The sequence below is a fragment of the Sinohyriopsis cumingii genome, chromosome 18 (assembly GCF_028554795.1).
Source record: "Sinohyriopsis cumingii isolate HCF-2022 chromosome 18, ASM2855479v2, whole genome shotgun sequence".
Taxonomy (NCBI): Eukaryota; Metazoa; Mollusca; class Bivalvia; order Unionida; family Unionidae; genus Sinohyriopsis; species Sinohyriopsis cumingii.
This window is the reverse complement of record NC_142978.1, coordinates 44,577,017-44,590,746: the sequence shown is the minus strand read 5'-3', so window position 1 is coordinate 44,590,746 and position 13,730 is coordinate 44,577,017. Positions and strand designations below refer to the sequence as shown.

The 13,730-nt window shown below is 34.7% G+C and overlaps 2 protein-coding genes across 2 annotated transcripts in view; one reads left to right on the top strand and one right to left on the bottom strand.

Moving 5' to 3' along the window:
• Positions 1 to 6,045, bottom strand: part of LOC149776527 (uncharacterized) — a 61,314-nt gene extending 55,269 nt beyond the window's left edge. The window contains exon 1 of the mRNA XM_089940971.1: positions 5,867 to 6,045. Coding sequence (XP_089797097.1) covers positions 5,867 to 5,902 — 36 coding nt within the window. The 5' untranslated portion in view covers positions 5,903 to 6,045. The remainder of the gene's footprint in view (positions 1 to 5,866) is intronic.
• Positions 6,046 to 6,316: 271 nt separating this feature from the next.
• LOC149776526 (protein LSM12-like) overlaps positions 6,317 to 13,730 on the top strand; it is a 32,988-nt gene continuing 25,574 nt past the window's right edge. The window contains exons 1-2 of the mRNA XM_089940970.1: positions 6,317 to 6,503; positions 9,629 to 9,765. Coding sequence (XP_089797096.1) covers positions 6,374 to 6,503; positions 9,629 to 9,765 — 267 coding nt within the window. The 5' untranslated portion in view covers positions 6,317 to 6,373. The remainder of the gene's footprint in view (positions 6,504 to 9,628; positions 9,766 to 13,730) is intronic.

Below are 13,730 nucleotides of genomic sequence, written 5' to 3'. Positions count from 1 at the left end.
ATCTATCTGATATTGGCTTCACAAGTTTATCATTAGCCAATGTTTCTAAAAAGCATAATTCTACTTAGGTAGTAGATTTTAACAAAAGTAATCTTTTTTGCCTTTTCTTTGACAATAGTTTGATAGCTCCATGCAAATTATATGATCAACCTGGCCAAATTTTCAGGAATCTCTCACACATTTGGCTGCACATATTGAAGTTATGTTTCTTTAGTCGGACTTTACTTACTCATATGCCTTTTTTCTAATAAATTCAAATTCTCATAAAAGCAAATGGAGGTGTTTTCAAGTTCTGTTGACCTACATTTCAGTTGGCTGGAATGTGATGGAAGTAAGGAGAGTTCCATTTAGTATGTACACATGGAGGGGGAGGGGTGTTAAACCAAATGCATACACCTGCATATGTGGGGGTTTATTGATAATGTACGTACACAAAGGAAACAGTGTGGGTGTGAAACCTCGATAATAATTTGTCTAATACGTAACCTGTTCGACTGGGTTCAGTCGGTATTTGAATTTTAGTGGACACTAGACAAACTTTTTAAAGTTACACAGTTTACTTCTTTGATGCAGCCAGACATTCAACATCGGTGGACTATCTATAGAATTAAGGGGTGGGGGTGGTGTTTGCATCAAGCTTACTTATGCCAGGGTGGTGGTTAGGGCTGTCAAAAACCACGGAATACTTCACCCGGGTACCCGTTGCACCATTAATGGGTAACCAGGTACCCGTTAGAACATAAAAGACATGTACAACCCTAGTTACCCCACAGTCAAATTTTCACAAACCTGGATTGTTGTAGGGTGATGAAATGAAAGCACTATTTACATCATTTTGCACATTGTTTACCACACTTTATCCACTGTTTTGCATTCTCTTTTTCACATTTTACCAATTTGCACTTTGACATTTTCACTTTACCCACACCCAATGGGAGATGGCTGATAGTCTGTCAATGGAGATAAATTGTTTTCCTGTTGTACTTCAAATTGTCTATTATAAATTGTGCTATATTTTGTCTGATTTGTCAATAATAATGAATTAATATTAAAATGTCGTTTCACTTATTAATAAACTTCCAACAACTTCCACAGTGTGTTTTGTTATTTATTACTCATGGCAAATGGCGGTGAAAGTCATCTTCCAGTTGAGAAGCTGCGCATATAGCAGCAGTAGATTAGTTGGCCCTGCCGCCCTTCCGCCCAGGTCGCAGTCAGCCACAGCTTGTCAGTCGTTCACTGACTGATGAGTAAGTGATATGTTAACACGCTTAGTCTACATATTAGTATTGTTTTGAACTGTGAAGACATTCACACAGCCCAGCGTGCAGCAGCCGTTTAGTAGTGGTCCGCTGATGCATAGCGGGTGGTCCTACTCCTAAATACAGACTGGAGCTGCAACTCAGACCAGCGTACTGCTGATGATATGATATTTTGATAGTGTTGTTGACAAATTATTTTCGTGAACGGGTATTCATCATTAATTTTCAATACCCAGGTTTTTCACTACAGTCTGGTACCCACTGACAGCCCTAGTGGTGGTGGTGGTGTGTGTAAAAAGGTATGCATGTGTACAGGGAGGGGTCAAGTTTTGCCAGATTTTTGCATAGGTACTAAATGGATGGCCCCTAAGACCTCACACCCAAAAACATTAATATCAGGGGAGCTATCTTACACTGTATGACTTGTGTGCATTCAGTGCCGACTGTTTCAGTAATGGGTGTTGTTTTTAAGACATTGATTACAATACCTTTAAATGGCAATTATTCACATCTTGTTTTTGGAAGATTACACGCCCTGACAAACACATGGCAAAAATCAAAAGTTCACTTGGACATTTTTTGCCAAGGTCAACCAAAGGTAGCAGTAACCAATATGGGGAAACTACTCTTACTAGCAAATTTATGCAGATTTCATCTTTTGGGGTATACGTCATGCTTAAACACAATCTCTTTTTTTTACCTTCTCTTGTATCTAAACTTGTAATTGGATAAAACAAAATAATGCCCAATGGTGAAACTGGAGACACGATTCTAAGTTCTTCAATCCAATCTTTGTTTGAGTCTTGTATTTTTTTGTCTTATTATCTGTCATATAATTTCATTCTGACATTAGAATAATACATATAATTACCAGTTCTAATGAAGTCAACAATACATTTAGGCATGTTACATCAGTTAGAAAGCCTGCTCCTGAAAAATGGCACCTGGATATATTTACAATAAAGAGTAGTCTCCCCCTATTGGTTATCACTATGCAAAGTAACTGATGATAATAAAAATAATAATGAGGACATTTGTATAGCGCCTAATCTTTATAAGCTCTAAGCGCTTTACAACATTAGACAACACCTATAAGACAAAAAACATATAATGATATGATTACAAAAACAAACACCATGAAATTAAAAAACATGCTGAAAATATTTAAGGTAGGAAACATTATTAGGTCTTTACATTTTTTCTTGCAGTCGAAATAAGTGAGTTTTCAGAGCCCTCTTGAATGTAATCACTGTGTCTTTATGTCTAAGTTCAGTGGGCAATTCATTCCACATTGCTGGGCCCCGATATGCAAAAGAACGCTGTCCATATGACTTTGTTTTCATAGTGGGAATAATGAATATACGATTGTCAGAAGAGGACCGTAAGTATCTTGCTGGTGTGTACACATGGGTGAGGATGGATAGGTATGTTGGACTAGAGTCCGACAGTGAAACGTAGTATAGAGAACAAATTTTGTGTTTGATTCTGGATTGAATGGATAGCCAGTGTAGGGCACAGAGCAGCGGGGAGGTGTGCTCTGATCATGGTACTCTAAGTATGATCCGAACCGCTGTGTTTTGAACTTATTGAAGTTTCTGGAGCAGATATTGAAATGAACCAGACAGAATTGAGTTACAATAGTCCAGTCTTGAAAGTACTAATGAACACACAAGTGTTTTAGTGGCATCAACTGAAAGATATTTGTGAATGGAGCTGATGCGTCTCAGCTCAAGATATGCAGTCTTGCATATGTTCATGACATGTTGGTGCAATGTGAGAGTACTGTCCAGAGTAACACCTAGGTTTCATACTGACTATGTGAATTTAATGTTGGTGTTGCTGATATTTATTGTTTGAGGTAAAGGATGTGAATGAGAAAGTCTTTGTGTTGTGATCAGAATTGCCTCAGTTTTATCATCATTCATCTGCAGCTTGTTACATGTCATCCATGATTTCACATCAGAAATGCACCTCTCTACACCTTGGATGGTAGCATCAACTTCATTTGGGTGGCTAGATTTGTATATTTGGGTGTCATCAGCGTACAATTGGTGAGACACATGATGATGATATACGACACTTGAGAGCGGCCGAGTGTACAGAATGAAGAGAATAGGTCCAAGAACAGACCCCTGTGGAACACCACAACATAGATGAACTGGGCTGGAGTGTATTCCATTTGCAGATACAATTTGTGTCCTGCTGACCAAGTAGGACTTGAACCACAGTAAGGCTGTATCATGAATGCCAAATACATGCTGGAGACGGTGAAGTAATATGTCATGGTCTATTGTGTCAAATGCTGCAGACAAATCTATTAGGGTGAGGACTGTAATCTTTCCGCTATCCAATGCAGAGAGTTGTTGTCGTAGTTGTAGGGTTTAATGCTATTTGTCAGCACACGATAGGCTATACATGGTGGCCAGTATTAATGGTGGAGGAAGAACCCGGGAAAACCCCGGAAAGAACCATCGACCCACGAGAAGCTACTGGCAAGCTTTCTCACATACCCACAGTGGCTGAATCCTAGACTCGAACCCACGCAGACAGAGGTGAGATGGCAGTGATCCGTAACGGAGAACGCTTTAGACCACTCGGGGCCCCTCAATGCAGAGAGAATGTCATTACTACTGTTAGAAGAGTAGTTTCAGTACTGTGGCAAGGGTGATATGCAGATTGTACATTGCTAAAAAGACTGTTTGAATTCAGATGAAATTCAAGCTGGGATAGAACAACCTTTTCTAAGATTTTTGATATGAATGTGAGATTAGAAACTGGGCAGTAGTTCTTTAAATCATTATGGTCTAGTGTTGGTTTCTTCAGCAGAGGCTTTACAATGGCAGTTCTGAAAAATGATGGGAATTCCCCAGATGAGAGAGAGGTATTAATAACATCAGTTAGTGAAGGCAATACTGGATCTAAGCACTCAAGCAGCAGTGATGTTGGAATTGGATCAAGTTCACATGACTTTGGTGCACTCTTCATCAGGAATGTGCGTACGAAATCCATAGAGACAGGTTCAAATGCTGCTAATGGTTGCTGCTCAAATTCTGTATCCTAACTGTATGGTGACGACGAGTCAAATGAAATTGTGGTGTCAAGCTTATCTCTAATGGTTTGTACTTTGTCACAGAAGAAATTTGCAAACATGTCCGGAAGGTCGACTGGAGAGAAGGTAGTTGGAAGCGGTGTAGATTTGTTCCTTGACATTAGCTTGTTAGTAATCTCGAAGAGCTCTTTGCAGCTGGAACTTTTCATGATTTTATTAGTGTAGTGGGCTGATTTCGCTGCATGTGATGGGATTTTCCTCTAGTACTACCATATACTGGCTAGGAGCTGTATTTCTTTAAATACTACATCAATTATTTGTAAATAAAATATCAGTATAAAAAACAAGAGATTAAAGTTAATTAGTTTTAATGCAAAGATAGAAGAATGTTTAGAGTAGTACTTGATTAATATCTAATACTATTGTCATTAGGAATACTAATACCACTTTAGTTGTAGGTAAACTATATTTGTCTATTACTTTAATTTTCCTAAAAAAAGATTAAACTCGTTTGAAAGGAAAGAGTGAGGAGATAATGTTTTGCTGAGTGTCAACAATGAAGCCATATTCGATATAATAAAGTGTTATGTGTTTGTTGTGTGTATATCTACCATAACTGGGGAGGGGGATATAAGTTTTTAAACTCTTGAGATTGTGCTTCAAAAATATGTCTTTACTTATGTAACTGAAAGGAATGATTTTAACTTAAAAAAGAATGAAAACCCCCACATTTAACAAATTTTTGGTGGAAAAATTTGCCACTTATCAGAATTTGGAGAATTTTTTTTTAAAGTGGTTTTGAAAACATCATAGATAAAAACATTTCAGTTTGCCAAACTCAAACAGGAAGTCATACATGTACTTCCCAAAATAATTCATTGTTGGCATTCGACCATGTTAAGATCTGTATGGTGCTATTTATTTTTCATTTGCTAGAAACTTAAAAATTCAAAGGATGGGCAAAACAACATTCCTGAAATTTTTTGTGTATCTAATTGAGCTGCTTCAGACCAGTACTTGAAGTGTTTAATTTTAGTACAATATATGTTAAGAAAAATACCTACCTAACCTAGTTTTAAAAAAAACAAAACAATGCAACAGCAAACACGTTTGTTTTTTTGTATGCCTTATCCCGACTAAACATGTGATCCAGTACAACAGTACAACCCGGATTGAATGCCGCACTTTGTGATGTCACAATAAAAGCAACACATGTTGAAAATAAATTAAAAAATCCGTAGTACTATAGATATTTTGAGGATTCGACCAAACGTGCTCTTTTTTTTTTGACCCAGTTTGATACCTGATCACCATTATAAAAGTCCATAGCGATCACAAATTTTCGTCTAAAAGTTTCTTGGAAGGTGCGAAGCATTTAATAATCAGGAATGAAAAGTCTTAGGTTAAACTATGTTATTAGCCTTTTACATTTTAGAACACCAATTAAAATCTAATTTGAGTTTGCCTGCATGTTGATACATTACCTCAACAACATACTATACTCAGTTAGTCAGTATAATACTGCGTTTCAGGTATAGAACCCATTTTTAGTTACCTGAATTTTAAAGCCGTCGAAAACTCCGTTTTCCATTTTGCATCTATTTAAGGATAATTAGCATATTGTTTTATTGCCATCACATCCCTTAACGGAACAATTTAAAATGCTAAATTGTTCCAAAAAACCGTCAAAAAATGTTTTGTTTACTGTTCTTTTCTTTCAAACTTTGCCTCCAATTGTCCCAAAACATGATGTACAAGATGCATTTTAAATATCGATTTAATTTTATCTATCATTTATGGTTATTAATGTAAACATGGAAAAAACTATATTTACGTATAATAAACATTCTTTTAGTCCAAAATACGATTTTAAATCGTAAGAAAATAATGCGAAGAAAGCATGATTGAAATATTTAATACTGTACATCCCGAAACGAAGCATAAAGAATATTAACCAATGGAATATTGAATCACACCTTTTTTCGAACCTGATAAGCTGAGGGACATTTGGATTTCTCTCAGGTCTTCCTTGTGCTCGAGCATTTGATTGTGTTGTGGAAAAATGAAGGTGGACATGGCGGAGAGTGAATACTTCAGCATCGGAAGTATCGTATCATGTGAAACGTGCTACAACCAAAAAATACAAGGGGAAGTACTTGCCTTTGATCTGGGAACAAAAACGCTCGCGATAAGTATCCTTTTTGTTATAGTTTGCCACCCCAGTCAATGGCTACCAACATACGTTTGAGAGCGGGGTGTCGTGTTATTGTTCGAGAAAAAAAAAATTTGTTAGCGGCAATATATGATCTTGCGTAGCATATAGGACGATGCAAATGGCATCGTGTAATTATTAAGTTTATTAAGCAGCGTTGTGATACTAGATGCATGGTAACTGATCATCAGCAAGAGGTTGAAATAATACGTCTCCTCTCTGACCTTTCCTATCCCGTGTTATGGGTTCCTCTTTGGGACCCTAGCGGCTTGCACCCTATTAAACAAAACAGCATAGTTGCAAAGCTTTACATTAAATTGATTCATTTCTTTCAAATATGTGCATTTTTTTAATTAAAAAAATGTAAATCCGGCTTCTCACTTGGTCCTACAATGTAAGACGTGAATCCGATATGCAGTGGGGTGGGCGTGGAAACATATCTGACGGAACTATGCTAAGTTCAGTGAATTTATATTGATGCACATATTTTCGTCTAATTGCTTTTGTTGTAATTGCTTTAATGCCTTTTTCCTTGTTGAAGACTGGAAGTATAAACATGCAGAATCAAGTGGTTATGTTTTCCAAATTAATTTAAATTATAATAGATGTGATTCGACCATTTGTATTTGATGTGAAAAGTCAGTCACTCATCACAGTGATGTATGCAAGCATTTCTTTGAGAACCTAATTATGTAATGATTGTGTTTTTATCTCTGATATGCATAAGTGATGGTTTCATTGTTATTGTCGATTAAAAGTTAACCTGTATTGTATTATCATGTTAATTAGCCTTTTGTATCAAATTCAGTGTAATAGGTAGAATAAGAAATCAAAAAGGTTTGCAGATCCTTGCTGTGTAGAGGTAGCAGTCACACACATGTGTTTAAGTCAGCTTATTTCATCTGACTAATTAGATACTTTTAACACTGTAAGTTACATGTAGGATAATTAAGCAGTCTAAGGACTGATCACATACATTTGTAAATGTTATCAATTACAGCAAGGGAATGAGGCAAAGGCATACTAGGTCCATGGTAAGATTATTTTCACAGATTGGATTCATTAAGTGATTGCCAAAGTTTATAGTGAATTTAAAATTCTTGTAACTGATGCACTCAAAACAGTTTTGTTTTTGTGAATGAGTAATTGAGGGAGAGATATATTAATATGGGGTGCGAAAAAGTCAGAAGTATCTCTGACTAGGGTAGAAGAATGTTGATAAACTTTGGCAGAAAATTAATTTTCCTGTACATTTGCTGTCACTTTGTACCCTGACATTTCATAGCACACATTTATAAACCCCTGACATTTCATGCCTAAGTATCTTTATTACAGTCTTTTCATAGCTGACCATCAGAATCTTTTTCAATATGTTTAATACTCCAGACATTTAATTCCAAAAGTAAAGAATCTTTGACACAATCAGCTTTTTTTTTAAAAGTTATAAAATCCTAAAAGTAAAGGGAAAAATCCCAGTTTACTTACATTAGTAAGAATATTAGCCTGCACACAACCTATTTCTCACTCTGAAGACTGAATCTCCTTGTACCAAACTGTTAAGTACACTACTGTCTCCTAATAAACGCCATAGTCTGAATTTTCTGGCATAAGTATCCATTATTTTTATACACCACTCCCTCAATAACTTGTACCATGAAGCTTCTGAACATGCTTAGAAAATATTGTGGGGTGTGGTTCCATTTTTTTTTTTTTTCAAAACTAGAAAATACTCTCAAAGTTGGCCCTTATATGTTGAATGTGAAGAAAATTGGTATCCTAAACCTTGATATCTTGCTTGTTTTATCATCAGAAACATTGTATAGTAACATAAAATTTGAATCAACATTAAATTCTCAACTTTAAAAAAGATTTTATATTAATTTTCTTTCCAAAACATTCACAGTACATCATAAACAACAAATTATTCAATGAATTTTTGATAAATGAAATGTCACTAATACTTACTGAAGGCAGCACTTTAAAAAACAAACACCAACTAAATAAACTTTATCAAGTGAAATTATGTGTTTAATTCTATCTTTTTGTTATGGTTTAAATGTAATTAGCATAAATGCAATATGTTCTTTTGGATCCAGACTAAAAAAGTACTGATCTACGGCAACAGCTACATCCACAAGCATTTCTGTGAGAACCTCATTGAGTTTTAGCTGTGTTTAGATATCTGACTTCAGAAATTATTTGTTGCAACTTTTTTTATTATCATGTTAATTATATCCTTTTTTTTCAACTCAAATAAATGTGATGGAATAAAAGAAGTTAAAGTGCAGACAGAACGTACCAATGTAGGAGCTAGCAACCAGTCATTTGTCAGGTCAACTTATTTCAATTGATAGTCAAACTCTGTTATAAAGTTTTATCTAATATAATTAAACTACTTTAAATTGGCCTTCTCAATCATGAATGTTCTCAAAGATAACAAGGTAAGCAATACAATAAGTACTTGGTGAAAGTAACAGCTTTGTTACACAGATATGGTTAATTGTGGAGAATCAGATTTCATAATTTGTCATTAACTTAAAACTTCTGAATTTGGACTCAGAGATTTCCTCAAGAAATTCATTCCTGTTTTAGATCAATCTGTTGAATATAATTCAAGAGGAATTACTTTTTAAAAATATTAGTTGAAATTACTAAAATGCTCATTCACTTTTTAGATTTATAGTCACTATTTTGGATTTTTGTGCACTCATTCAAAAACATTCTGGATTGCATCATTGTGTTACATGATATTCAAGAATAATGAAATTCATTAGGGACTTCTGATTGGACATTTAAGATTGTTTGGGATTTAATTCACTATGCTGTATGTGTCTCTTAAATTTTCTCTTCATATTGTAGATAAATAAATTGCCAATATATTTAATTTCACTTTTTTCTGATATATAATTGAAGACCCAGCATCACAACACCATAAGGTGGTATTCCCTGTCTCTTCAATAAACACATTATAATGGGGAAGTACTGTACTCTTTGTGTCCCATGTATAGAGCTATCATGTGGGATTTCTTTGACTTTATATGGATTATTGTCTAATATTTATAAGATAATTTGTGCACAAGGTTCTTCCTTAACCGTTGTCACCAGAATCTACAGCTTCCAACAGGGAACACAACCAACATGATGTACGATTGGTGAATCTTAGTTTTGTAAGTGATGTCAAGATCATCGAAGAGGCACCAGAGGGACCTTTGCCACCATTGCCTAGCATCAATATTGGAAAGGTAATAATAATGTATTTACCTAGCATTGAACTGTTTTCAGTCAAATCTACCATTAGATAATGTGCTGATAGATCAGTATCCATCATATTCATGTGATATAATATGTATGAATGAGTACTGTCTATTCTGAGCTGGTAGTACAGTAGTAGATATTATTGTATGGTCTTCTTCCATGGGAACTGTTTTGCTATACAGGTACTGATGCATAATGGGGCACTATGTTCCAGTAAAGAATATTGTAGGATAACAGTAACCAAAGGGAGAAGGTGATAAATCAGTTTTGTACTTGACAGGGTATCATGTACCATCATATCAATGTTTGTGCATAGCTATAGTGCCCACACAGGTATAATTTTTATAACCAAGTATAGCTTCCATTAATGATTGGGAAATACAAACTGTCCTAAAATTGATTCCATTAGTCAGCCAAGTAGAATCCAGGTACGGTATTTGCCATCCTATAAGTTGGTGCAGAGTATAAGTCGAATCAGCAGATTTGGCAAATTTTATGTCCTTCATCTGTATACAAGTCAAGGTCAGATCAACCCCATGGATTGTGTTTTTCCCTTCGTTTCACACAGTATCACAAATTTTATCCCACATGTAACTCAGTAACCTTTCCAGTCAGGATCATTAAATATAACTAAAAGTACCTAATTTGTTTCACAAAGCATTTTAAACTTATTGTGTACTTTTAGCTACATATAATCTTATGTCATTTGTTTAGGCTCGAATAAACAGTAAGACAATAAAGGGTGAAAACAACAAGCTTTGAAAAATCCAATAATTTATTTCCCTGGAAAAATTTTATAAAAATGGGAAAAAATATGAACTTACGGTTTTGTAGAATCAAATCCAAAAATAATCCGAGAATACAATTTTAGTAGTCCTAATAACAAAATGTTCCTTCTGATTTCACTTTCGAATCCTGATGAAGAATCCAAGATGGAAGACAATGACGTATGCTGCAATCTGTAATGTTGAAGTCTACAGTTCCTTGTAGAAACAAGAATTATCACTTCGGTTTCTGATAGCTGAATAAATTTTTATAAAAAAACTTCTTGTTCCACAATATTACATGAGCACACATATTTTCCAGAAAAATAACAAAATTAATCCTTTTGAAGTAATTTGAAATAACTCCAAACCATGTAATTTGAAATAACTCCAAACACACAATACACAACTAACAGTTTAACAGCCCAGCTTCTACTGAGATTAATTCTACAAAAACATGGGTTATATGGCCTTTCTGAAACGTAAACAAGGGTCATGTGATCATCTGCTGGAAGTTTATAGAAGCAAGTACTTGTTACAGATCACGTTTACCCAGTGTGACCCTGACGAAAACCAATCATTTTTACTCTTATGAATTTTTTTTAATAAAAATTGTTTATATCTTAAAGATAAAGTCCCATCGTGACCTTGGAAACAACCAATAATTTTAAAATAAAATAGAACTTGTTTATGAAGGTTGCTACAAATTCTGAAACAAGGTCAGGATTTAGGTCAGCACCTGGTGTTTATAAACTAACAGTCAAGGTCAAACTAAAAAAAATTCATTACAGTGTCATGTAATGAAAATTAATTTTTTTCAAACTGACAAACAATTAAATTGAAATAATTATATATTAAATCAGATATAATTAAATCAAATATACATAACACTTCCCCCCATAAAGAAAAAGAAAGATTTATACATAAAGCTTTCTTTTTACCACAGACTAATTATACATGAGGTTTAAAAGAACTCATATAAATTACATAGTGTACATGAAATAATATATTTTTATGCATGGGAAAGTGCGTCTTCTATTAAATTATCTTTTCCCTTGATGTGCCTGATGTCAGGAATATATTCCTGTAACAACAAACTCCACATTAGTAGCCTTTGATTTTTATTTTTCATCTTGCCAATGAAAGTAAAGGGGGTTGTGGTCACTAAATACAATAATCAAAGAAGGAGCATGAACGTAAGTAAACTTTTAAATGTTGTAATGCCAGTATCAAAGCCATACATTCCTTCTCGATTGTTGAATAATTCCTTTGGTGCTTATGTAATTTCTTGGAAAAATAGCACACTGGATGATCAATACCACTTTCATCTTCTCGAATCAAAACTCCAACTCCAACATCACTTGCCTCAACAGACAGTTTGAAAGATTGGTTGAAATTTGGAGCTGTAAGAACTGGTGCGCTTTTAAGTATGGCCTTCAACTTGTCAAAAGCCTCCTGACATTTTTCAGTCCAAAGGAACTAGTTTTTCTTGCTCAATAAATTTGGCAGGGGTTCAGCAATTATAGAAAAATTGGAACAAAAGTTTCGATTGTATCCAGCCATACACAAAAATCGCATGTACTTAAATTGGCTAGATTTTGGTCAGCAAAAAACAACAACCATGATTACTAGGGAAATGAAAAATGTGAACAAATTAAATAGTTTCACATACATGCGAGATGTCCCACCTTCATTTAACTCCATGGCCAGATATTTATTGTTTCAAAATATTGGAACTTTAATTTGGGTTTTAAACCACCATTGGTAGGGTAAATGGGTCTTATTCTGACCTTTTGGAACCAATGCTGTCCTATAAACATATCCATATATAAGGCTTATGTCTGTGGGTTGAAGGTCAACTTTGTATAACACCAGCATTGAGACTGGGCCACAAATATCAGTCGCAGGTAAGAAACAGCCATAGAAAATGAAGATTTTATTCAAATTTAATGGGGGTCATGACACCTGGCTAATTCCGACCACAGAAGGATAATTCCAACTGGCATGTGGGCAGTTACTACCAATGGGTAATCCTGAGCACCCATGTAAAACATAATCAACATACCTTTAATTCCATTATTTAAGTAGATTCTGAGTGATGTATTATTATCACAATAGTTCCTGCAATTATGTAAGATAGTTACAAATGTATATTATATTTGCTTATGCACACCCCATAGTAGCAAAGAATGTATATCAGCTACCCCACACCCAAGCTAGACTTGTGCATATTCAATAGATTGTGTAAGGTAACAGTTTTCTTTAAATAAAAGAAACAAACAGCAAAAAGAATAAAAGATCGCTTTTTCAACAGAAAAATAGGCACCTATAATTGGTGCATAGCTGCCAAGTATCCCTTGTTTCTGTATTTGTCCTGCATTTTAGACCTATATGTTTTTTGTGCAAAAAATTTGGTTTTTTAATTTTAAGAAAATAATAATAAATTTACTTGCAATTTTCAGTTTAGAATAGGCACTTGGTTCCATTCTGATAGAAATGTATCGCATATATATAGGAATATAGTTCTACAATATGATTGGTTCATTCGAAATCGAGGCTACCATGCTTGTATTTATCTGCCATATTGGATTTTGCAAACAGTTACCGCTGTCATTGTATCTCATCTTCGTAATATTCAGCTTCTAATCATGTTGAATAGGAAAGCAGAATATTCAAAATTTTCTCCAGGAAAGACAAGAAAACAGAACTGGAAGGATAATTGTGCTGTCTTGTTTAGATTTGTGAAAACATCTAGTAAAGGAGACAACTTTATGTTTTGCAAATTGTGTAATGTGATTTTGTTATTGGGCATTGCCCATGAAATACAAAAGCACAAAAAAGCTATAAAAAAACATCAGCTTGCTCCTTCATCATACACAACTTAGCCTGAACCTACGATGTATATAAATACTAGAGAGAGCCTTGATGTAATTCGTTCGAAATTGGGTTTATTAAATTTCTGTTAGACAATGGACCTTCCTCTTTTAGCTACTAGTTTTGCTGGCGATTTATTTTGCATACATTTTCCAGACAGTAAAATCGCAAAGGATTACTTGTATGCTAGAACGAAAACAGTTGGGCTGGTCTATTGTAACTCAATTCTGTCTAGCTCATATCAATATCTACTTTAGAAACTTCAGAAAGTTCAAAACACAGCTGCTCAGATCATACTAAGAGTACCATGATCA